This window comes from Protobothrops mucrosquamatus, unplaced genomic scaffold, assembly GCF_001527695.2.
Source record: "Protobothrops mucrosquamatus isolate PMUCROS unplaced genomic scaffold, P.Mucros_1.0 scaffold755, whole genome shotgun sequence".
Taxonomy (NCBI): domain Eukaryota; kingdom Metazoa; phylum Chordata; class Lepidosauria; order Squamata; family Viperidae; genus Protobothrops; species Protobothrops mucrosquamatus.
This window is the reverse complement of record NW_015387025.1, coordinates 20726-46214: the sequence shown is the minus strand read 5'-3', so window position 1 is coordinate 46214 and position 25489 is coordinate 20726. Positions and strand designations below refer to the sequence as shown.

General features: G+C 35.5%; 1 protein-coding gene across 1 annotated transcript in view; it reads right to left on the bottom strand.

Moving 5' to 3' along the window:
• Positions 1-15531, bottom strand: part of ARHGEF4 (Rho guanine nucleotide exchange factor 4) — a 76140-nt gene extending 60609 nt beyond the window's left edge. Inside the window, exon 1 of the mRNA XM_015818503.1 lies at positions 15420-15531. Within this exon, the coding sequence (XP_015673989.1) occupies positions 15420-15474 (55 nt within the window). The 5' untranslated portion in view covers positions 15475-15531. The remainder of the gene's footprint in view (positions 1-15419) is intronic.
• Between the last annotated feature and the right edge of the window lie 9958 nt (positions 15532-25489).

The window sequence follows — 25489 nt, the reverse complement described above, 5'->3', positions numbered from 1 at the left end:
AGTTCAGAAAATTTAAAAAAAAGAATCAGACTGACATTCCCAGTATAATGTGCAAACAACAGTCAGGCACATACAAATCTCAGTAAACTTTCTCTACTCTGACTCACTGGAGATTTTCTGGCTCTAGGGCCAACAACCCCCAGTTCTGAGTAGTCCATGCTTCTCTTTCAACAGGATTCTTACATAAGAGTTTCCTGCTATCTTTTATCAAATGATAATTTTATAGCCTTGTTCTATTTGTAGTTTTATTCTTGGTTAATGCTGGTTTTGCATGTAGCTTCTTCCCTCCAAGTATTTAAATGATTGCATGTTTTAAACAAAGAAAAATAAATTAAACAAAGCAGGAAGCAAAAAAATAATGTATGAAGAAGGTTACTTATTCTATTAAGGAACTTGTATGTGGGCTGAGATTGATAAAGAATGCTTAAACTAATAGATCTCTGGGAGTTAGTAACTGCATAAAGATTATACGAGCCCTCTTCCAAATATGATTTACAATATTATTCATTTTTACAAAATTAGGTTTTTTTAAAAGGATAGCTGAAAAGACTAATTCATTGTACTATATAAGCTCTTTATTGTAAACATGGGCAATCTATTTCTGTTAGGACTGTTTTAGCATGTCTGTTAGGAAGAGGCAGCTGAACAATTATGAGACTGAATTCAGTACTCAAGATAAGCCTTTGATATGTGGTAGAAAGCTAGGGCTTATATCTTACCTCTGTTCCCCTTAACTTGCATTGAATAGCTAACAATTCTGTATTGTCACTTTGCCTTTAAGGTGAAAACTTCTATTGGGAAGATAGCATATTACAGATAAATGGCTGGCTGACAAATTCTGGGAGCTGAAATCCACAAGTCTTAAAACTGCCACACTTGGAGACCACTGCGCTAAGCTAAGTCTACCAAATTTGAGTTCCAAAAACACATACCACTACTAATTGGCACCTGTCACTCTCTGTCGTCACCTAGTTATTGGCAAGATTTTTGCAACCCGGATCTGGTAGTCATACTCTAAGCAAGATACTTAGCTCTTTTTCTCATGTCTGCCTCCCTAAAAGTCTTAGGGAATGAACAAAGAAAAACAAACAAGAAATTCACCAAATTTCACAGGACTTTCTTTTTTGCTCTTATTTCTTTTCCCCATCAATTCAAAAAGGGTTATATTGTCATCTTACCAAATAACCCAATTACAAATAAAATATTATAATGTTTAATTAACAAAGGTTCTGTTAAGAAGAAGAAAAACAAGGTTAAAATATAGTACCTCCCATATACTTCTAAAACTCTAGGCAGAAATAGTTATATAACTATTGCAGAGACAATGATCCTGCTAAATATAATCAGTGGCATATTTGTAGTGGCTCAAACCACTTTTTCAAACATGTAGGCAATGATAGGACTTGGACTAAAACTAATCATTTCCTAGGAGCCAACAAATAATTTCCTTGACTCTGTTAAAAAAACAAATGAAATGAACGTTTCTCATGGAACTAGGAAAAAAACTATGTGGGTATGAAAAGGCCAAAATTACAATAGGATTGCAATAATCAGCCAGAACATTTAAAGGATTAAAGAGCTAAAAAGGGGAAAATGGGTCCCTATTTGTCAGGAGGAACATACAGTAAGACATTTCCTATGACATTTTCATTGGTATGTATGATTGGTGAGCTGGTTCTTCATGGAATCACAGATAGTTTTACAGTTTAGTCACTTAGTCACTTAGATGAGTTATAAAGAAAATGTTCATGTATCAGAAAAAGCCTTTTTGCATACAAATAATACAACTGTGTAGATACTTTGTCAAAGAAAAAGACATCAAGAGTGTGATTTCAGGTACCACCATGCCTTCAAGCAATTACAACTTTATGCAATATGGAATGAAGGTTTTAAAACTGCCAGATATTTACAATTGGTCTGAAGAGAAAGAAGTTTGCTATCTTGTCTAGAATTATCCTTATCCAAAGTAACATCCAAATCTAGAAAATATGACTACACTATTTATTTTTGATATGACCAGTATTTGTTTTTCTAAGCAACTATATATCCATCTGATGATGGGTAGATAGGCTACAATTACTACCCCAAAGGGCTTTTAAAAATAAATAGAAAGACTGTACAAGTGAAAATTATATTTACAGGTATTTTTAGTTCTCAAGTGTATTTTCCCGAAGAAACAAAATGAAAAAACAAGTTATTTTTCAAATAACCTATGTTCTGAAAGCATCTGTCAGCATTTCATTTGTATTATGGTGCATAATAAATTTATATTTTGTTCGATAAGAGTTAATGTTTTTTTCTAAAATAAATATATGAACAAGAAGATGTATCAATCTAGAATTTAGACTAAACATAGGCTAGAACAAGATTAGAGGGTCTAACCAGAAAAAAATAGCAAAATAATTGGCTCAAAATGACCAACATGTTATTAAATTATTTCCTCCAACATGATCTTTCAAAAAAGAAAGCAATGCTTCTAGATTTGTTGAGGGGGGGAAGCTATAAGTTTTCTATAAATGTTCTAATATTAATGGCTTACTGGATTCAAATAACAGCTTCAGACAAATTTCATGGAACTATATTATCAAGGCAATTTTAACTGATGCTAGGAAGAAGTGTGACCAGCAAACACATATATGACTTGTTTCACTATGAACAAGTACTATGGTATTCAATAGGAAGAAATTCTATATGACTTTTTGAATGTTTACCAAACTTGGCCTAAGATCATTGATCCAGGTAATTAATAAGCATTCCCCCTTATTCCACTATGTTGCACTGATGATGAACTGGGGACAGTAAGAGGAGGAAACATCAGCAAAATTAGACCATCATACTTGCCCTCATGTCTGGAAATAACTGTTAAGTCATTCTGACAGAAATGCTCATCAATTATATTTTTGAAGCCTTGCAGAATGGCTGACCTCTCTGTAGATCAGAATATAAAGGCTCCCTAAAATGCCTGCAACATAACGAATAGCACAACAGCTGCCTTTAGAAGCAAAGCCTCCAGAATCTGAACCAATATAAAATAAAATAAAAACTTGTGTCTGCCATATGGTGACACAGTCATTCTAACCCCAACCTTGTAAGATACCCCTTGGCATCAACTAAGCAAGTGAATGCCAACACTTCACTAAATAGTCTTCTGGCTACTTGAATGCTGTCATGAACTGAGCCAGCTCCTTGAATAATAGTATGCCATGAAGTTATTTCTTTCAGACAAAGTCAAGAGGAAAACCTAGGGACTTGCTATCCATGTTCTAGCTCCAACTGAATCCAGATGATACTTTATGATGGTTAAGTGTCACATGATTTGTCCCTGGCCATTTCCATTCTGTTTTCTCACTATATCAGAAAATCATTAACAGAGAAAAGGACAAAAGTAGGCAATATTTTCTCCTCCATGAAATATTTTTATTTATTCTATTAATAACAAAGAATCTTGGAACATCTTTAAAATATGACATAAACTTTCATGCATTAATTTACTAAACTCATACCACCAACTATCCTGTTGATTTTCTGAAAGAGCTGAAAAATAACTCTTCCCTTAAGTTAGTCTCTTTTGTATGTTTGGTTTTGCATTGTTAATGAATAGAAAACAATTATTTATGTCTGTTGTTCTTTTTACTCTTTTTTAATAAGGATGCTTTTGTTTATGCTTTGTTACCTGCCTAAAGTGATTTAAGATGGGCCATATACTTTGCAAACAAAACCCCACATAAATAAAAACTAACAAGTTGCCCCAGCAACTTTACAATAATAACAAAATTAAAATCTGAGAAACTAAAAACGATTAAAATCATATGTTTTAATTGTTTTGAAGGCCTTTTGTAGAAGTACATTCTAGAAAACCAGAGCAGTTACAAAGTCTGTTTCATCAGTTGCCTGCAGTTTTATTCTAACTTAATAGACACATACAGAATCCTCAAAGTGGAATGAGTTGCAAAGATTAAGGTTGGCAGGAATCAAATCAAATCAAAAAGCATGAAAGCTTATTTCTTTCTGTCTGAGACCACCACTAGTGACTTCTAGCTATTACTGAAGTAAGATTGTGCACACTTTGGATTTCATTCATAGTCTACTGGTTAGAAACATAACACCTATCTACAATTATTTAAAGCTGGGGTTCTCAGCCCAGGATCAAATCTATAGCACTGAACAAGCTGAATGCAAACATTTGTTCTTAATGCATTGGTACAATGTGGATTGAATGACTTTACAAGACATAATTAGTGACCATTCCATCTTCATGCATGGGTAGCTTTAAAAAAAATAAAGAAACAATTTCTATCACTAAACTTAATGGGAAAAAAGGTCCTATATCAAATAAATTTGTCACAGCTTTCTAGACTATGCTTCACTTTCAAATCATTTTAAATTGAGGTATCAGCAATTTCAAATGGAGATATCAGCAATTTCCTTTAGATTTTTTAAAATAATAATTATGAATTATTATTGCAAATTAATCTGAGATAAAGAATGGGATTGATATAATGATTACTGATATCATACATATATGAACAGCTCTCTTCTAAATGCAAGATTGTCCAACAATACCCTGGGTTCACACTAAATGACAATGCAATTTTCTTGTTTGTGGCTTAAATGATTTTGAATTCAACTATTGGAGGGCTGTAATCCATGGTTTATGTTTAGCTATTCTCTAAACCTAGCCAAACGAGATATATTTAGTAAACCATGGCTAAAGCATAGAATAACACAATGTCTTACTCCAATCATAATTTATTGTCTTTATTTCCTGTAACAACATTTTTCTCTGATACAATGTGGCTAAGAGAGATGATGGTTACAACCACATGTTCACAGATCTATAGCAGGGGTATCAAAGTGCTGGCCCGCGGGTCGGATGCATCATAGCGAAACCACACCCACCCTATTGCCAGCAATGGCAAAAAAGTTGTGATACATCGTGACACATCATGTGACATTTCAAGTTTGACACCCCTGATCTATTGGATAAATATATTATAGGAATAATATCTGTTTTCTTAATTGATTTTCTGCAGTAAAAGAATGTACCTTTCAATACATCACATTATTTCCATGAAATTATTTTCCAAATACTTCCTGCAGGTGCTTCCACAAGAACAAAAGTCTCCTGCTGTGGGAATCCTGGAATTTAAGAAACTTTTTTTTTCTTCCAGAAACCCTCTTTGCTACATTGGCTTCCTGGACTTGCAGCTCTTGCTTGAAGAGCAGGTGCCAGCTGTGGTTAGGAAGGTCTTTGCATAATTCCACCTAGTGCACCTGTTAAACACTTTCCTAGATCATAGAGCCTCTCTGAAAGTCACTCAGACCTTAGTCACTTTGCAGTTTGACTACTATAATATGCTCTACATGGGGATGCCCCTGAAGACCACCCAGAAGCTTGAAGTAGTTCAGAATGCAGCAGCACAAGCAATACTTGGGCAAGACTTGGTGTGTCCATGTAACACTTGTGCTTCATGAGCGGCACCAGTTGCTTCCAGGTGCAATTCAAGGTGCTAATATTTACCTATAAAGTCCTACATAGCATAGTCCCTGGTTACTTGCAGGGCGACCTGTGTCCCATAATACCTTCTAGTGAAATTCATGCTTTCCTGACTCTTCCCATCCCTAAATGATAACAATTCTCTTCTCAGCAATAATTAGGGATACACCATGAAATATCCAAAAGTAGATCCAAGCAGAACCATGAAATATTTTTCTCCAATCTAAGTGAGAGCTAACAATATGGGAGAAAGGAGTCGATATGAGAGCTTTTCTGGTGCCAGGTTAAGAAACAGATGCTACAAGAATCGCAAGAATGCTCCTTTATTGTTGTAGGGTATAAAAGCAGACTCTTAAAAGCCTGCTAGAATTTCCCTCTGCCCTCTTTGATACCAAACAGAATCAAGACACAGTTAATTTGAGTCTCTTTCTCGTGTTTTCTATTTTCCCAGGACTAATTGTCATTTCATCTCCTTTCATGGTTTCTGCTTTGCTTCATCAAGGTCATTTCCACATTTCTGTACTGAAAATTTGCACCAGTTTACCAACTAACTTGCTATGCTATGGTAGTTATGCATATGTAGTCCATTTGTAACTACTGAAATCCAGAGAGCCAAGTCATTGCATTCTATTATTATGCTCACTTTCTTCAGAAAGTGCATAAATGCTTGAAAAGGAAGACATTCAGATAACACTGAATAACTTTATTAATTATTGCCTTATTTGGTTATTTGCTTTTGGTTTTTTTTTTCAATTGCAATTGTCACAGGCCATCAACAGCCTAGTTCAAGTAAGGACATTCCAGACGTATAATTATTCACTAAATTTGTTTTATTCAAGATTGTTTTATCTATATTTCATCTTTTTGCATTAATCTGCAACTTTTTTGAAAAAATACACATTTATAGATATTATATGCATTTCTCCCAATGTACAGCTTTGTATCCATTTTTTGTAAACAGCTTTCCTTTATATGTCATTTTGTACATTATTTCCAACAATTCATACTCCCTATATAAATGTGTCTTAATTGTGTATATATACATACATTCATACAGAGAGAAAGTGTCTGTCTGATAACTTATTAATACATTTTGAACTAATGCACATTTTAGGGTTAGGCCAAAAAACACACTACAAAATTCCAGATTTAGAAAGATAGCTGAATTTTAGTTCATGTATAGATCTGAGAAGCAACAATTAGATAAATTTATACTTAAATATAAACCAAATAAACAGTTTCCTACCTCTAATCTATTTGCAAATATTTATTTCTTACATAAATACAGTGGTACCTCAGTACTCATTATTAATTGGTTCTGGGAAGCATGATGAATACTAAAAAAAATAAGTGCCAAACAAGTCATGTGACTTACCATGTGACCCTTTGTTTTGGCCAGGAAGGACTTCTATCCCTTTCCCTATGTCAGCAACCTTTTCAGAATGGCCAACTTCCTGTCTGCCCTCTGTGGTGTTGTCCCCACTTCCTTTTGCATTGCATTGAGTACCAAACAAACAATGAGTACTGGACATTCTCACGTCAAAATGCGATGAGTACCAAATTCAACAAGTTTTGAAGCAGTCAAATACTGAGATACCACTGTACATCATTAATGGGAAAATTAGTGTAGACAGGAATGCAATTTCCATTGAACAATTTGATGTCACATATTATGGCACTATTGATAATCATTGATGCTACAATATAAAAACCTGAAGCTAAAACAAAAGTCTTTAGAAAATAGAAAAGCAAGAATAACATGTAAGCCCTTTCACACTGAAGAATAGCTGTTTATTAAATAGACTAAATTTCAATGAATCATTTTGATCACCTATCATGGCATCAAGTCATATTAATGTAACAGTAACAAATGCAATTATTTCCATGACAACTGAATTGCTTATTCCAAATATAGACATGTAAAAACCTAAGTCGTAAAGATAGAAAAGGAAGACAGATTATTAGTCCAGTTTAAAAGAGCAGTCAGATTACCAGCCCTTTAAGTATGATTAAAATATTATGAAGGGAATCACAGAGCTGGAAGGGACTCTTTAGGCCTTGAATCCAACTTCTATCTCAGCACAAGAATCCACATTCAACCACTACAACCCTTACAGCCTGCAGCTCACCAGCCCTCTGTTTCATTGGCTTTCCTGCCAAACTACACATATTACTGGGATGTTTTTTCTACCATTCACTTGTAATCAGCCTGCCAGTAATTTGACCTGATTATTTTATGTCCTATCCTCTGGAGTGATGGAGAACAAGTCTGTTAATTATTATTAATTAACAGATCAATCATTTTTTAAATTGCCGGTCTAATTTTTCAATGGAAGAGCTGCACAGAGGCCAGTTTTTCTCTTATTATTGCCAAAAGTACATCATAATTTGCTAATACTTTGGAACATGATATGGATATTAGTTTATGTACAAAATCATTTAAAAGTCCTTCTCCAACGTCAGAACAATGCAGCATGCCCTTAATACCTTACAGGTAGAAACTAGTAGGATGAAACTAAAAAGGAGTACCATTTGTTCTTTCTTTAACATTAGTTTTTCCTTAAAAACAGAAAATCATTCCACTGCACTGAGAGAAAAAGAATACACTGAAATCAGCTCTATAGCAAGTTGAAATCTTGCAATTGTATAGGTGACCTTACCAAGGCCAAACAGGATATATATAGTATTCACTGGCTCTCCAGCTCAGCCTAACCTACTCTTGCTTTCTTTGGAGGCTTTCCAAAGTTGAGATTTCCAACATAGGAAAAAGTTTGTCTTCGAGGCCTCTGATGTCAGGCTTCATATTAAAACTTGGTACCAAATCACAGATCTCCTGACATTATGCAGTACTTGGTGTGACGTGACAGAGGACTCTAGGGCATGAGTCTCTTCTAGATCAGAACCCTTATGACAGAAAAGAATGAAGCCTCAAATACAAGAGTTGATTGTGCACTACAGAGGAAAGAATTTGGAGTCAACAGTATATATGCATTTCTCCAGAGTTAAAATTCTCATCTTCTCCCCCCCCCAATATTTTCATGTTAATATCTACTTCAATTGGAGGCCTTGGTCCTTTTAGTCTCGGTATTACCAGTTCCTATTTTACCAGGTTCAGCAAAAGGCAAGGGAATATCCATGATCAGAGGCCCTGTCTGAAGCCAGAAGTTTCCTCCAATCCCAAAAGGGAAGTTCAGCAAATTCTGTGGCCTGCAGGATGCTGTCCCAGGGAACACAGGCCTGCCATGTGCTTATTTATTTTGAGAGTTATTCTGGGAATATAGTTATTTTGCTTGTTTTCTTGAATTCTTGACTCTCTGATCCTGAATATTTCACATGCCTAATCTGTATAATTGCTAAGAATGTAAAATTAAGCTTATGACTAGTACTTTATTGTTGTACTGATAATATTCTTTACAAATTGAAAAGATATATTAAAAAAACAAAAAAAAGTCACTCTCCACTCTGTCATATATTTAAATCAAAATCTTTACAAAAGAGCTTCCAAATGTAATATTCCTGTCTGCATTACTAGAAGCAAAGTTGGACAGAGTCTCTCAACATTAATTTTGGGGAAGGATCCACTTCTGGATTAAAAATGTGTATTTTCTTTGTGTTCTTCATGCCTCATCATAATGGAAATATTATTGTTGAAGAGTGCTGCTGTTTAAAATTAGATTCTCTACAAATGTACACACAAAATGTCTTTTTATATGAATTGACTTTAATTAATCACTTTGGTAGCACACAGTAGAGAAAAAATGAATAGTTGTGTTAAATAAGATAATTACAGTTTTATTTGTATTATTTGTTGTAAATAGGAAAATATCCTCCATTCAAGCTCTGAATCTGCCATTTATTGGGATATTTTGAGAAAGTATTTTCAGTAGTAGATTCCATTTGTGCAATGATATATACAACTATATTGCTTTTAGTATGATAGTTTGTAGGAAACAAATACTGTAAGTTTATGTTAAGAATTCAAGAAGCAGAAGGATTTACCAAAATCAGTTGATTGTCAGATATGAATTGTCTGAACCGACATTGTTTACAGGTGCTAGGGATTTCAAGACAAGATAGGCCAAATTAAAAATTCAAACATATTATGCATATCAAAATTTTAAATAAAATTACTCAAATTATGTATGGCCACCACCTTATTAATTCAAAGATATATTTTCTTGAACATGCAGAGGTATGGTGCAAGCATAGGAAAAGACACAGTTCCTTTAAGGCAGACATGTCAAACACAAGGCCTGGGGGCCGGATGTGGCCCGCGAAGTGGTTTCATGTGGCCCACGAAGCCATCCTGGAAACAGTGAGGAAACAGCCCCAGCTGCCTTGGCCCTGGCCCAGGCCAGCTGGGAGCCAATGTACAATTTTGTGGTGGCCATCTTGGCACTTGCCCCGGTGGACCAGTCCTTGGCAGTTGTCCCGGTCCCACCCCCTTCTGTCAGAGACCCTCAGATCTGTCCCACTCCTGCCCAGGCCCCAATAGGCACCCTTGACGCGAATGATGTAGAATTGGCCACGCCCACCCAGTAGGCCACACCCACTCCATCCACACCCACCCAGTAGGCTGCACCCACTCTGGCCACACCCACCTGCCCCCCCAGGGCAACCACAATGCTGATGTGACCCTCAGTGAAATTGAGTTTGACACCCCTGCTTTAAGGAGAGCTATGAGATACAAGAATCTAAAATACTCTTATCAGCTTCTGATCCAAATACTGCATACTAAAAGTTACCTTGCTGGTAAGAGAAACTTTTGAATTAACAATTTCTAACATCGTAAGGATAAAAATTTCATCTTAAAAGACTCACCATCTTTCCTTTCCTTTCCTTTCCTCTTCAGAAGATTTCCGACTTCCCCATCATTTCTCTAGCTCTATCCTCTATGACATGGTGATAAATACTGACCTTGCAACTTTCTGTCTCTTCTATTTTTAGGTTAGAGGATGCTATGTGAAAGTCGAGTGCCAGGGAATAATGTTTCGTCCTTGCCAGAACTATTACCTCTATTCAGTAGAAAAATATGTTTTCTTTTAATCAGCAGCACATTGTGATAATTGCTTTTGGGTCGGACTTATCTCTCTTTTCCAACAGTGGATAAGATTGACTGGGTGTTGTGCAAGTTCTATTTTGGTGGCTTTCATCAAGTCATGAATGAATGAGACAATGTGGTTTATCTCATTAAGTTCAACTCCTACTTGTAAATTGGATTCAAAAATCAAAGCCAATACATAGCTAAGGTGGGATACATGATCAAGAATTACAGGGAAAAACACCAGCATGGGCATCATAGTTTAGACAGAAATGGAAAGACTCGGTACTACGCACAATGGAAGAATGGTTGGTAAACATTACACAACTTGCAGAAACAACCAAGTTGATTTCTTTGATTAGAGAAAAGACAATGTCTGTGTTTATTGATGACTGGAAACCTTGTTATAAACTTTTTGTGTGAAACAGAAAAAATGAATTTATGATTTATAAAATTGATTGACAGGATTATATAAAAATGGAGTTATGCTGCAACCTAGAGCAAGAGGTAATTTTATAACTGTACTTATAATTGCTGTAAAGAGAATCAGAAGCTATCTGTTTGTACTTTCTTTCTTTCTTTGCTTTTGCACTTTTAGCTCTTTCTCTGATCTTTTTCTTTGCCCCTTTCCCTCACTCTATATTAATTTTTATTAGTTTTTTATCTTCTTTCTTAAAAGTTTTAATAAAATATATATGTTTAAAAAGTAATAAAATATATGTGCATTAAATAAAATTCCTGCAGAGCAAACAATTTGAAGCACTACAGAGTTTTTATATTGTTTTGAATTATATTCCTTAAGAAATGGAAATAAAGACCCTTAATGGCTTCCTAAAATAGCATCAATTACCTATACCTTCAGAACAGCAGCTGTTTTTTAAATTTCATTTAATTTCAGGTTGGATAACACCTTGATATAAATTACTTCAGACAGATTATTTTAAGACCTAGCTTCTAAAACTGGAAAAGACGGAAGGAAAGAGGACGACCAACAGCAAGAGACTGAGTCTGTTATAGAGGCGATGGGAACATCATTGAAAAAGCTGAAGGACTAGGTTAGGGATGGTCATCATGGAGAAAATCTATCTATGTCATCACTAAGCGATTACTACCACTTGATTGCATGTAATCAATCAAATGGTGTACAGTAATAGTTAAGGAAGCAGGAGGCCCCTCTCAAGCAATTCATTGGGTGACCTCTGGAATTTCAGCCCTGCCTGCCTTAAAGAGTTGCTGTGATGAAACAAAGGAGGAAAGAGGACTGCGTAGACCTGAATGAAAGACAGGATATGAATCTGATAAAATAAATTGTTGCGTTTTGATATAAAAGTCAGTATATTATAATGGGGAAATCCATTATTTTAAAGAGAGATTAAGAATTAATAACATCCTCAGACTAGAAATTTAGGAAAACTTATCTCTCTGGAATTTCAAACATTAATGCAAGTTGAGAGAAGAACATTTAAGAAATGTATCAGAATAAGTTAGAGTAGATCAACATTCCACCCATACCCTTTAGCATGTTTCTCAGATTAAGCCTAAAATATATGCTGTGATATATGTGATGGTGTACTTGTTGCTTTGAAATGAGATTGAATGCCTATTTTATTTTCTTCCTGTTTTATCTTCCTTGAAACTTTTTTCTGAAGACATGACTCCAATGCCCCAAAGACAATTAAGTAGTGCGTCATAGTCCTTGAGTTCTATATACATCATACTTCACGTTACACAAAATGTCTAGAAAGAAACCCTTTTAGACCAAACAGGAATAAGGCCAGCCATGTGTTACCAATTTTCTCATGAAAAATGTGCCTTGAAAAATTACAAGGATGAAATATTGCTAGCTATTTTTCTGAAAGGCATCAGAATACTTGCCTCACTCTGCTATTCAGAGAATTCCAACATTGGTAAAATTGCTAGAACAATTTCTTTTCATCTCTGCCAAGCATGGGGATATTATTCAAAATGATGACATTTAAGTTAATCTAATAGCCCTCTTCAAGCATTCTGGAAACCAGAGCAATCTGGTTCAGCAACACAAAAGTCAAACATACCGATTGTATCGTTTTGCATCAGTTTTCACATGTCTTTTCCACAGTCTATACTGATGAATCTTCACAGGTAGAGAAGACCTCAGCTGAATGCTGGGGAATAAGCCAACATATATAATATGGGAAGGCAAAATCAGTATATACACAAGAAATGAAATATTAGCAATAGCCATCTGAAACTGAGTGAGAATAAATAATCACAATGCCACAGCAGCACCTTTTGTTGATGTCTCCAGAGGTTTTTTTTAAACAAAATGACTATTGAACTGATAAGAGTTCTAAGAGGTTACATTCAATTTCAGTTTCTTAAGGAAAGCATATGTGGTGGAGTTCAAATGATCAAGGAACTAGCCCAATTCTCCTATAAAATTATAACAAAATTTGTGGCTTTATAGTTTCAACAAAATACAAGGAGAAAAAAATCAGTGAAGCCGGGGGTGGGGGGAGAAAGAATGCAATAAAGCTAACTGGCAATACATTTGGGACAGTAATAGAGGATAAAGTTAAATTATAGAATGCTTATGTTTTCAATCTGAGCATGAGCCCTTCTACTTACTAAATATTAGTAAGTAGAATATTCAACTTTAAAATATTTCTACAGCTAAACACATTATTTCTGCACAGGTTTATCCCAGTTAGTGCTAGTAGAAATATAATTGCTGAATTCTTTCCAATTCAAAATAATACAAGCTGATAAAATATAAGGTGAAATATAGGAGCATGGGGGCAGTTTTAGCCTCTTTCCCACTTTTTAAAATATATCTATGTAATGTAGTGGAGCCTTTCTATTCATCTGATTGTCACTAGCAAACTATGGGATGCTTTTTTTAGATAACTACAGAAATGCCTCCCTTCTGGGTGTCTTTGAAGTCTGATTGTTCAGTCAATTTACCATTGACAACAGCTACTTCAAGAAACTGAAAATTAAGAGAAAAAGAAATTATTCTGACAAACTTTACAAGGTTTCACAATGGCTATATGGAATGTGAAAATGCTTTGCATTATTTTTATTTATTTTGTATAGTGATAGGTAGGACCTGCATTAATGCAGCCTTCCTAAGACTGGTATCATTCCATTCATCTGGAGGAAACCCATCTGAGGAAGATAGTTACACTAATAATGGCAAGCAAAGCATTTTTCACCGGTATCAGGGAAACACCACCAGAAATGAATGAATAAATACACACCCACAACACACCCACACAACAAAGTATTATTTGGTACAATACAATGAAGAAACATAATATTTTTATTTATGTCATCATCAAAACATGAGGCGTGGCTAATATGAACCAATATGAGAACTGCAACAAGGATCCTTATAGATAAGAGCATGGGGGCAGTTAAAATCCTGGGAGTTTCCATAACAGAGTAGCAAAGTGAGCCTTTCTGTATCATACTGTGATATTTAGACCAAAGCCATAGCAGAAACGTGTCATAAATGTTGCTGCTACAATACATACATTAATTGCAATGTAGATATTGATAATGTTTCAAGAAAACTGTGGGCCTTCATGTGCCAAGGAAGTTTTCATTCTGATGCCATAATTTCTGCTAATTATATTACCCAGGCTCTATTGCTTCATTGCCAAAACAGTACCATCCATGAACAAGATGGAGATTTTGGCAGGTTTGAAGGTTTCCAGAAGATAAACATATAAATATTTGGAGAAACAGCTTATAAGAAATTACTTTAAAACAGTGCAGTGAGCAATCAATAATCTCAGAAGCCATGAAATGTCAATTGACTATTGCTGGGGGGAAAGCAATCAAGTGGATGCAATCCTGAACATCAGCATGCCGTGCTACAACATTCACGCTATGACATAGTTTTTCAGGTCCCATTAAAGAGGTATAATAATCATAGTCTAGTATCTAGCATCTGCCCATGTATTTTATTTCTTCAGGGCATCGTAATACCATATAGGACACAAAAAGATGTGAGGTTATTTAATCTTTATAAATTAGAAAAGGTTTGTCATTTAAATAGGAATTAGAAACATAATGCTATATAAAATAGCAGCAATCCTTTCAAAAGTCTTTTAAATTGTATCAGCTAAATAGAATGTTTTCAGGAATTCAAGCTTTTCTGATAGAACACAGCAAATATGCCAGAGGAGAACTAATCGTTTGATGTATTTGAATACTGGTATCCAAACTATCCTGAAGAAAGTTGTTTATGTCAAGTACAGACTAGTTGAAACCGATAAGTCTATCTAAAAAGCGTAATTAGAAAGCCATGATAAGAAACATACTATTCAAACATCAAATTCAGAGAGACAAAAAACGATGGGTATAATTCTCTCTAATGCATTTACATTCAGAGTTTTCATCTCTGAATATTGTTTACATCACTTGAATGGCAGAAACAGAAAAGACGGAGTGAGAGCAGTGAAATAGAAGTAGTACTTAATAGTACTTAAAAGATGAATAAGAAATATTTCTCGAGTAAGACAAAAAAAAATCCAAATCAGACTGTGGCATGCAGTAATAAGCCTTGCTAATCTTAAATGACATTTCATAAGAGAGAAAAATGTGCTGTATTTTGGATTTCACAGTAACTTTGCCACTGTAGAAAGAGAAAGTGACTGAGCACATATGCAGCCTGCTACCAGCTTCCACATCTCCATCCCTCCTTTTCTGTACTCTTCATTCCGGAAGAAGAATCAGGCTTTCAGTAGTAAAAGGCACAGGAATAAAGCTTGTTAACATTTTCTTTAATGTATTTGTTTACCTCCCATGTTGTACATCCCCATTTCACGCAAATTCTCCCTTGCTTCCCTTTCTATTCCCCAAGGTACCAGACAGCCACCCTTTAGCTGTTCTTACCTGAAGTGGAATGAAGACTTTCAAGACTCCAGTATCTGGAAAGGACCCCTCGCATCCCACTGCTACCACCACACACCACTCCACTGCTCTCTGAATCTGAACCTGGAGAGAGGCCAGAGCTTCCACTGCTACTACAGTTGGCTCCACTGTCTGCACCAGCAGATTCGCAGCTGGAATACTGCTGGGTCCTCATGCAGGCAGGCAGATGGAGAGCCAGGAGGCTCTGCTGCTGAGAAGGAAAAGGGAGAGTCAGCTGCACCAGGCAGTTACGCACAGGGCAGTGGCCACCAGGTCCTGCTATCTAAGAGCTGTGTGGGATTCCTCTCCTCCGCGTTGCCAACTGCCTGCACGATACAACCTGACATCATAGGGGTCCACCAGGGAGGCTCCCTTGCTGACTGTTGAAAAAGCCTCAGCTCAAATTTGCAGAAGCAGGCTTATTTCTAAGCTGATTCCAAGGGATTAAACAAACCAAGGACAGGACAGAGAGAGCTTAAATTGCAGTAAGAAGGAGAGGATATAATAGAAAAGTTTGAAGCAGTTCCAAACGGCTTGGAGAGAGGAGAGAGTTGTTTCATGGCAGCTCCCTCATCAGCAGACAGCAGTTAAATAGAATGAAGGGAGCAGCATGCCTGTAAGTAAATATTAAGGGGACTAGCCTGCACTTCCCCATACGATCCTGGTTTGTATCTAGAATAAGCTAACCCTGAAGCAATGACACTGTCCTGCAAAGCTACCACAATTCGTCCTATAACAATGCATTTAGAGGTGATCAAATTCAGAGAGACAAAAAAACCAGCTCACCAGAACAATGTGATTATGGATGCAGGATAACCTCATTACTCCAATATATATTTCATATTGGAGATCTGAGGGGGGGATTAAAAAGTTTCCTCTACAAAGGATGTTTAAAACAAACAAACAAAGGGGCACATATTAATAGTTTGACAGCACAATGCAACAGGGAGATTCAGCGTTTCTTATGCTCTGTCTCTCCAGACTGCAAAGAAACACAGAAGAGACTCCAACAAACTTAGCATGTGTGGAGAGCTTCAGGTGTATCTGAAGAACATATTTAAGACTTGAGGAAAGATGCAAGAAAGATTTACTAAGGTTGGCAACATATTCATATGTTGGTGTCTGTTTCTTTAAGGCATCTGTATTTCAAGTAAAACTTTCCAGAGGAAAATATATCCCATACCTCAGCGCTAGGAAAAAGTTTAGCTTTTGAAGATTTCTTTCATGCAGTTTTTTTTAAAATTAAGAATGCTCTTATCAGAAAATAGTTGACAAAACCTTAGAATTCACTAATTGTAATTAATAATAATAATAATAATAATAATAATAATAATAATAATAATAATAATAATAATAATAATAATAATAATAATAATAATAATAATAATAATAATAGAGTTGGAAGGGACTTTTGAGGTCTTCTAGTTGAACCCCCTGCTCAGGCAGAAAACCCTATATTATTTCAGAAAAATGGCTGTCCAGTCTCTTCTTAAAAACTTCCAGTGTTGGAGCATTCACAGCTTCTGGAGACAGGTTGTTCCACTGATTAATTGTTCTAACTGTCAGGAAATTTCTCCTTAGTTCTAGGTTGCTTCTCTCTTTGGTTAGTTTCCATCCATTGCTTCTTGTCCTGCCTTCAGGTACTTTGGAGAATAGCTTGACTTCCTCTTCTTTGTGGCAACTCCTGAGATATTGGAACACTGCTATCATGTCACCCCGTGTCCTTCTCTTCCTTAAACTAGACATACCCAATTCCAGCAACCGTTCCTTATATGTTTTAGCCTCCAGTCCCCTTATCATCTTTGTTGCTCTTCTCTGTACTCTTTCTAGAGTCTCAATATCTTTTTTTCATTGAGGTGACCAAAACTGGATGCAGTATTCCAAGTGTGGCCTTACCAAGGCATTATAACAGTACAATAAATATAACAGAAAATAGGAGAGTAACATGCCACCTGTTTGAGTATCTATTTCACTCACAATACGAGGAAAAAAAATTAACATGCCACTCTGCCATTTTTCCAATGTTTTTCTAAAGCAACTGTGAAGTTGGTTTAAAAAAAATTTGGAACTAAGATATGTATACAAAAATTGTATTCCGTGATGAAGAAGGAATTCACCTTTTAAACATCAACATGCTTTGAGCAAGGAGTCCCTGCTAATATTTCTAAGAGCAGGGATCCACAGCTTCTCCTGTGGGGCCCTGATAGGGTTGGCACGTAGCTGTCAAACATCAAAAGATAGGAATGAAGAATGCATTGAGTGCAGGGAGGAGGACTAAATCCTTTAAAAAGCCACTTATTTCTCTTCAGCATCACACAGTTTATGTCCACTGGATGTCTTTTTTCTTTAATAATTCAGTACTACAGAACAAAATCCACCCAGATTAATAGTAATGATAAAAACAGCAGCAGATCAAACATAAAAGTTATCTTCAATATCCAACATGCTGCCTCTCTGAAGCTTTTTGCTTTATAGACGGCAATGGTATTTAGAAAACATTTTGAAAACTGCTCAGGAACAGTCTTGGGGTTGTTTTTTTCTGAAAGCATGTATATATTGCACTTTTTATCCCAAATGAGATTTTTGAGATAGCGAACAAAATCTGAAATGAAATGACAGAGAGATAAAAACAACCTCTCCATGGAGAAAAATAATGAACCGGCTCATCTTAAATCTCTCATGTTAATATTTCATTCTATATTGACATACAATAGCAGTGACATAACTAATAATATGAAATCTACAACTGTAGTAGAGCACATGCATATATGCACACATTCACATGCATGTGATGGGTTGGCCTCTCCAGCTCTTTAAACAAAGGTCCCTTTCCCCACAATTCCTATTATTGCAACCTCCCACATTCTAGTAGTTTGGGGAATGGGTTGCAGTCATTACTGTTATTCAGAGACAATTTTCCTCCAGGAAGGAAGGAAGGAAGGAAGGAAGGAAGGAAGGAAGGAAGGAAGGAAGGAAGGAAGGAAGGAAGGAAGGAAGGAAGGAAGGAAGGAAGGAAGGACTAAATTAGCACTGAAAGGATAATAGAGAAAGAAGAATAGGCATTCCTGTAAGTATCAAAGACTAGATGCATATACACCCAGCTAGACTAAAACAGCAGCAAAACACAAAGAATGGCTCAGATCAATCATTAATATAAATGTTTAAAAGTTCATCTGACAGAGAGGGGAAAACTTTCTGCTCCTGACTGGATGCTTTGTTTGAAACTTCCAGGTATTGCTGGACTCTGCCCAGTATCTAAAATGATTAACTCTTTCATATCCAAATCCCTGAGAATATTGTTCCCCTTTCACTATAACATTTGATAAGTATTTGGATAAGAATCAACCAAAAGGCTAGAAAAGTATGGGCAAATATCTGGAGAACTTGAGGGTTTGCATAATCTGTTCACCCTTGTAATTCAAACTTCTTTAACAGTGACCACATATATATACATGGGTTCAAGTGAAAAGAGTTAGCCAAGTTTATACCTGAGGCAAAATGCCTTCCCTCCCCATTCAACACACAGAAGTCAACAGTATGAATGTGGATTGCCATCCTGACTAAGGGCAACAGAGTGTCATAGTTGTATGCAGAGATCACCTGCTAAATACATTTCCTTTTCTCTCAGCATCTGCTTTCTCAATTGTAGTAGAATAATATGCTTGGATAATCCTAGAAACATTTTAGAGCAAACCTTTATGGTTCACCATTTTTCCATAATCCAAGACAAACAAAACAGAATAACATAAATAGTATATATTGCTATGCTCCAAATTGTAAAGCACATGTGTCTCAAAAGTTAAGATACAGTTTTTAAATTTATTTGTATTTATTTATTCAATTTCCATAGCCACCCATCTCAATCAATGACTCTAATTCAAAAATATACCACAATTAAAAAAACTAAATAACAAAAAAAACCACAATAAAAATCAAAATAAACATACATAGCCAAGATAATTGGCTAGTTAGCAATAAAGCCAGAAAGAGAGCCCTTGACAAATTCAGCATTCACATTCAGGAACACAGCCAGGTTTTTAGGGCCTTACTCACTGGTTGGATAGAAATGTGGAAAGAAGCTTTGACAAAAGTAGGCAAGTGGGATTATAGAGACATTAACAAAAAATAAAAGGCAACTCAGTCCTGGGAAAGGAAGGAGTGTGAGAAAGAGACTCAAAATAACCCTGTCTTGATTCTGCTTGGTATAAAAGGGACCAGAGGGAAACTCTAGCAGAGTCTCAACGTTCTGTTATTATACCCTACAACAATAAGTAGTATTCCTGCAATCCTTGTAGTGTCCATTTCCTGACCTGGTCCAGCTCAAAGATTTGACCCTCATGCACAAACAGATATAATTTTATTTTCAACTTGTTCTTCTCCCAAGGGCTATCATGGCTACTATTGTTCTTTTCATACCACCATTATTTTCATTTACTAAACCCTTGCAATTTATTTCAAGTTCATCTATGGTCAACCAAACCATTGATGAATTTTAAATGTGGAGGACAGCTGTGAAGAAATCAGTTCAATGTTTAGCTATCTATAGGATGGTGCAGAAATCACTTCCCTCCAGTACCCTATCTACAAATGCGATATTTAGTGTTTTTGGAACAATTTGAATGTTTGCACTAGGGGGTTGCAAAAGCACCAGGACCACTCTTTTGCTTAGGTTAAAACAGCTGAGAAATGTTAGAATGAAGCTTCCTATACAGAGAGAGGAAGGGAGCACAGGAAAGTACAAGAAGAGGGTGGGATTTCCTGCCAGTGGAAAAAAGAGCAGAGCTCTGGTGCTTCTCTTGGAAAACAGAATTAAGTGATTGTAGCTGAGGAAGAAGTCAGATCAGTGGAACTGCTGAAGAATGACAATGTTGTGTGATTATATAAGTACAATCCAGNTTTTTTTTTCATTATTGCCCAGTTGCCAGCATCTTGAGACAGTTCACGAGGGTTAAGACACAAAGATGCCTTGCTTTTTAAGGAATAGGGCCTCATAGCATTGCTTCCTTAACCCTGCTGCAGAAACAGTTTAAAGTTGATTTTAATTGTTCTATTTTTAAATTGGCATTTTTCTTTTGTTGTTACAAATCTTTTCATAAACTGATTATATATTTGATTACCTCATCAGGGGCTGGATCTTGCCCAGTTCCCATTAGCCATTTCATTCTCCTGCAGGCACATCCTTTCATATCCAGTCAATGGGTACTTTCTTCTATATGATAAGAGATATCTACCTTTTTTTTCTGGGCTGCATTAACTTAGTTGTTGTTTATTTGTTTTACATAAGACTATTGATATCCAGCTGACTAGCCAGTGGAAGGGAGCCATTGAAGGGAGCACTGGTTGAAGCAAGGCTAGAGCCAGCATGGGTGAGAGAGACAAAGAAAGGGGGAGGGCAGAGGATAAGTGAAGAGCTCATCTAGAATGACCACCTTCCCATTTTTTCTTTACAGGGGAATATTGATCTTATGACATAGAGGTACTTTTGATTAAGGGTACAGTTTCTCTGGTTTGGGCCCCCAAATATTGGAGTAAGGATCTCCTGGGAAACTGATAGTCCTATTAGAAAAAAAACCCTAAAGTTTGTTCAAGTTTATAGAGGTATACAAAGTGGGTAAACACTTGGAGATGACCAGCCCACCCTAAATACATAGTATGGAGAGCAGTTAGTGGTTGTTTCAGCTGCCAGCACACGGATATAGATTTGTATGAAGCCAGGAAACCACCAATTGCCAACCCAAACTCTCCCACATCAAATGGAAGGACAGCGCCATTTCCCAGTCTCACTGTTGAGGTAAAATAAAACTCAGCTGTAGGGAAGCAGAGTTTCTACTTTTCTGCCAGTTCAAAGAGGGGAAGAATGCACATCTACTCAGCCAGGAAAAAGTTCTAGGACAAGTCTTGAAAATGACCTTTGCTGCAGATTCTCAATATTGTTGGCAGGAAGAGATACTAAACATTGTTGTTTTAACATAACATTTATTCAAAGTGCTGGCTTCATCCTTAGAAACTACCTTTAATGTATGTAAGAAGTTTAGTTGTACCCATTATAAATGGAATGGGTAATTCCAATGCATCTTTGGGATACAGTCTTCTTGGCTGAAACTGTATTCCTAATCCTAATCCCTAATTCAAGTCTAATCTAATTTTTATTTATTACTGATGTCATCTCTATGTTAGGACTATGAGTGCTATTCTAATGTATTTTAATGAAATATTGTATTTACTGTTAACTATCCATTACGTTTGGAAAAAATAAATAAAAATATTTTACAATCTTTACAATAGATATATTGTGTATATATTGTATTCAGTGTGTATGTGTGTGTGTATATATATATATAGTGTGTATGAATGTGTATAGTATTTAGGTTATAGATATATATGATTAGCATGCATTTTAGAAGATGATGGAAGAATGTGGAAGTAGTTAGAATTTGCTATGAGATATCTTACATAATACATAGAACTGTTGCAGTTCCATAGTCCCATCTGGGTTTGCTGTGTCTGAAAACTTTCTGGCTAACTTAAATGCACTTTGCCATTATGTCAGATGCAATGGATACCAGGAATGTAAAACCAGGACCTTAAAACATCCATCCTAAGTATTATTTATGTTTGTCACTTTGAATTATGTATAAAAAGACAGATTAAAATATAATCATAAAAGTAGTAACAATTCAAATCTGAGTTTTTTCCAGTTACGATAACTATAGTTACCTAATTATAGAGTTTCTCTCTATAAGCAACAACTGACAAGGATTACAACATTGCGAGGCATTGTTGCAAGTAAAGGAAATGTATTTCAAGGACTATTCTTTTTTAAGGATTACATGAATAGTTATAATGCTTGAATGCTACATCAAGACACCACTTAGCTTCTAAGAAATGGGACACTTAAATGGGACAGACAAGTGAAGGGGAGGGACAATTCTGTATTCCTCACTAGTGAAATCACACACAAGCAATATTTAATTATAATTCATTTTCCAGCAGTTATTGCAGTTTATTTACTAACTGAGAGAAAATCATTAAAATAAAACTGTGACAAAATACTGCAGCTTAATGATGAGGAAATGTGATATCTCCATCTCCCTTAAGAAAAACTTCTGAAACACCCTAAATAAAAGAGTCTACTGTACATTATTTTGACAGTTTAGAAAGATCCAAATACTTTTATCCTGCATAAGCGAAATGAAATTTGAAAGTAGAGAATTCATTATTACTGGCATTACATCTTGTCCTTCCTTCATGGACCTTACAAGCCTGATCTTTTCTAATGGTATTTTAGGTTTTATACTGGTCAAATAGAGAATTCCAGAAATGACCTCCACATAGATGCCTAACCTTGATGGGCTTCCATTAGTTGCACCTGCCCTGTTTTTCCCATGTGTTTACAGACCAAGCCTATGTCTGTTAAACTAAGGATTTTTAAATTTAGCAACTTTAAGGAATCAGAGATCTGCCTCAGGACAATATTCCTAAACAGAGAGTGACATAAGTCTAACTTATTATCTTGCATTAATAGTGCTACTAACAGCTCCAAGGAAAATAAGATCCTCACTTTATCACCTTTGCCATTTTTTACCTTTATTTTTTTATTTTCTATTGCATTATCTATTTTATATTATATATTTTCTACTGTAATTTCTTTTATTGTTGTGAGCCATTCAGAATCATTAAGAGTTGGGCAGCATACAAATTTTAAAAATGATTATTGTTATTGTTACTATTATTATGCCTATCTTTTTTTTTTAATTAAAAGCTGAGTTCCAGGCAGTGAAACAACATAATGGTTTCAACATACATTTGCTGCATGCAAAACAAGTGTTGATAGCTGTTCATAAGAATAACATCAACTTTACAGTTTGAGGTATACCTTTCTTCCATGAATACTATGTGGTTTCCTTTCCAGGAAAAATATCTAAAGCTTTGTTAAACTTGGGGCACCTCTCATTGGCCAATATTTTGTCCTATTAAATATTTTTCTATTATTTTTGTTTAAACTATAATCAACCTCATACTAATGGTAACAGAACATTGAGAGAGTTGTAATTAATAAAAACAGTTGGAAAAAACAAAAGAAAGAAAGAAAACTTCAGCAGTCACATTAATTCCCCACATGTTTCTAAGAACTTCAAATAAATACAATCCTGTTTAAAAAGCAAGCAAGCTAGAAGTAGTTCATCAGCAATGTCAGTGATGAAGCAATCTGACAATATAATCAGCAGCAGTTATACTTATGATAGATGTCCAAGTAGTATCTTTGAACATCTTTGGACATCCTTGTGATCCATCTCTGTGTTGGGGGAAAAGTGGATTTCTTAAGCTTCATTTAAAACTGCTTATTATTATTCTCTACTAAAGACATTTAACTGGTTTTTCTGCTTCTAATTTTCAGTAAGCAATTAGGAGTATCAGAATACAAAAATCATCATTACATTTAAATTAAAAGGAACCATTTCTGTGAACATTATCTTTAACTTATAAAACAATTTAACTTACATATGTGGAATGAAAGACATTAGAAAACAGTTGTCAAGACCCCTTTCAAAGAAAATGGAGCAACAAAACAAACTCTACAATGATTTAGTCAAACTCTATAATAAAAGACATCAGTTTAGCAACTGCCACCTATAGTCCTTCCACTTTATTTTGTGCCAATACTAATGAGCTTAATACTAGTGGTGTCTTTTGAAATAAACAAGTTAATCATGTCACTATAAGATCTCTACTGAGGTAGATCAATACAAGTATGCACACATATACATACAAAAGAGGCACTGAAGAAAATAAGGATAGTGTTGCTGAATACGTATTTCCATCAAAGCTAATTGATATAACTAAACCAATTCAAAATCAACCAAATTATAGTGTGAATTATTAGCTATCAAATAATAAAGGTGGTCATACCAGTAAAGGAGATGCTTTGCCTCAAGCCCATGCAATCTAGTCCCGTAGGTGTGCTCTGGGAATAGAGGTGCAACTTGAGAGGAAGGGCATTAGTGGCCACTGGAGAAGTAACTGATTTCATTTTAACCTACAGGAAAAAAAAGTAGTAACACATTTACATAAATGACCAGCCTGAGCTCCAAAAAGATTACCTGGTTTTTTGTTTTTTTTAAAAAGTCTTGCCTTCAACCTAAACAATCTGGATAAACGAAAGCAAATGAGAATGTTAAAGGACAGCAGGGAGTATTCTCTGAGTGAAAAGAGCTTTATGGGTATCAGAAAGATAAGTCATTATGAAGAATTTTAAAAGGAAAAGAATGGTCTTAAAATTACACATTTGTGATAACGAGGGGTGGGGGAGAATGAATTAATACTGTGTGGTCCTTGGTGTTCTCCATGCAGTTGTTTAATACTTAATACTGCTTCTAATAAAGTTACATTTATATAGTTTATATTCTAAAATATAAATTTTAAAATATAAATCATATTCTAAAAATATAAATACTTTTCAATCCAGTCATCATAAGTATGTTCATATGACGCCATGCATCCTATATGAGGCAATAAAGAAGACCTATCTGTCAAGATAACCTTTCCTTTTATGGTTAGTCAAGTGAACGCAAAATTGCCATACTGTGTTAGAAACAAAGGAAGCAGAAGAAGTTAACAGAATCATTGAAAGGAAAGGATGAGATGCAAACAGAGAGAACAGACAACTTATATTTGGTTCCTTACATTGAGTTGATCTTCTGGAAAGTTACTTAATTCATTGTCTCTGTCTGACTGAGCCTCTTTCACAAAGGTCCTTTTTCGATTTCTCTCCATCCATGTATCATCAAAGCTGAAGCACTTGTACAGGGATTTGTGTCTCTTCTGCTGGACGTGCTTTTTTATCTTTCCCTCCTGGATATAGAAGGGAAGGCTCCAGGCTTTGTCCTCTACACTTGAATCCAAAGACCCTGGCATCTGAATGGACTTCTTTCGATAAGGAAGACCATGCTTTTCACCTGAGCTCTTTTCTGATGAAATTTCACTTTGTTGGGAATGTTCCTATTTTATAAATAACAGGTGAAAATATCTTTAAAACATGTTTCTTTGTTGAC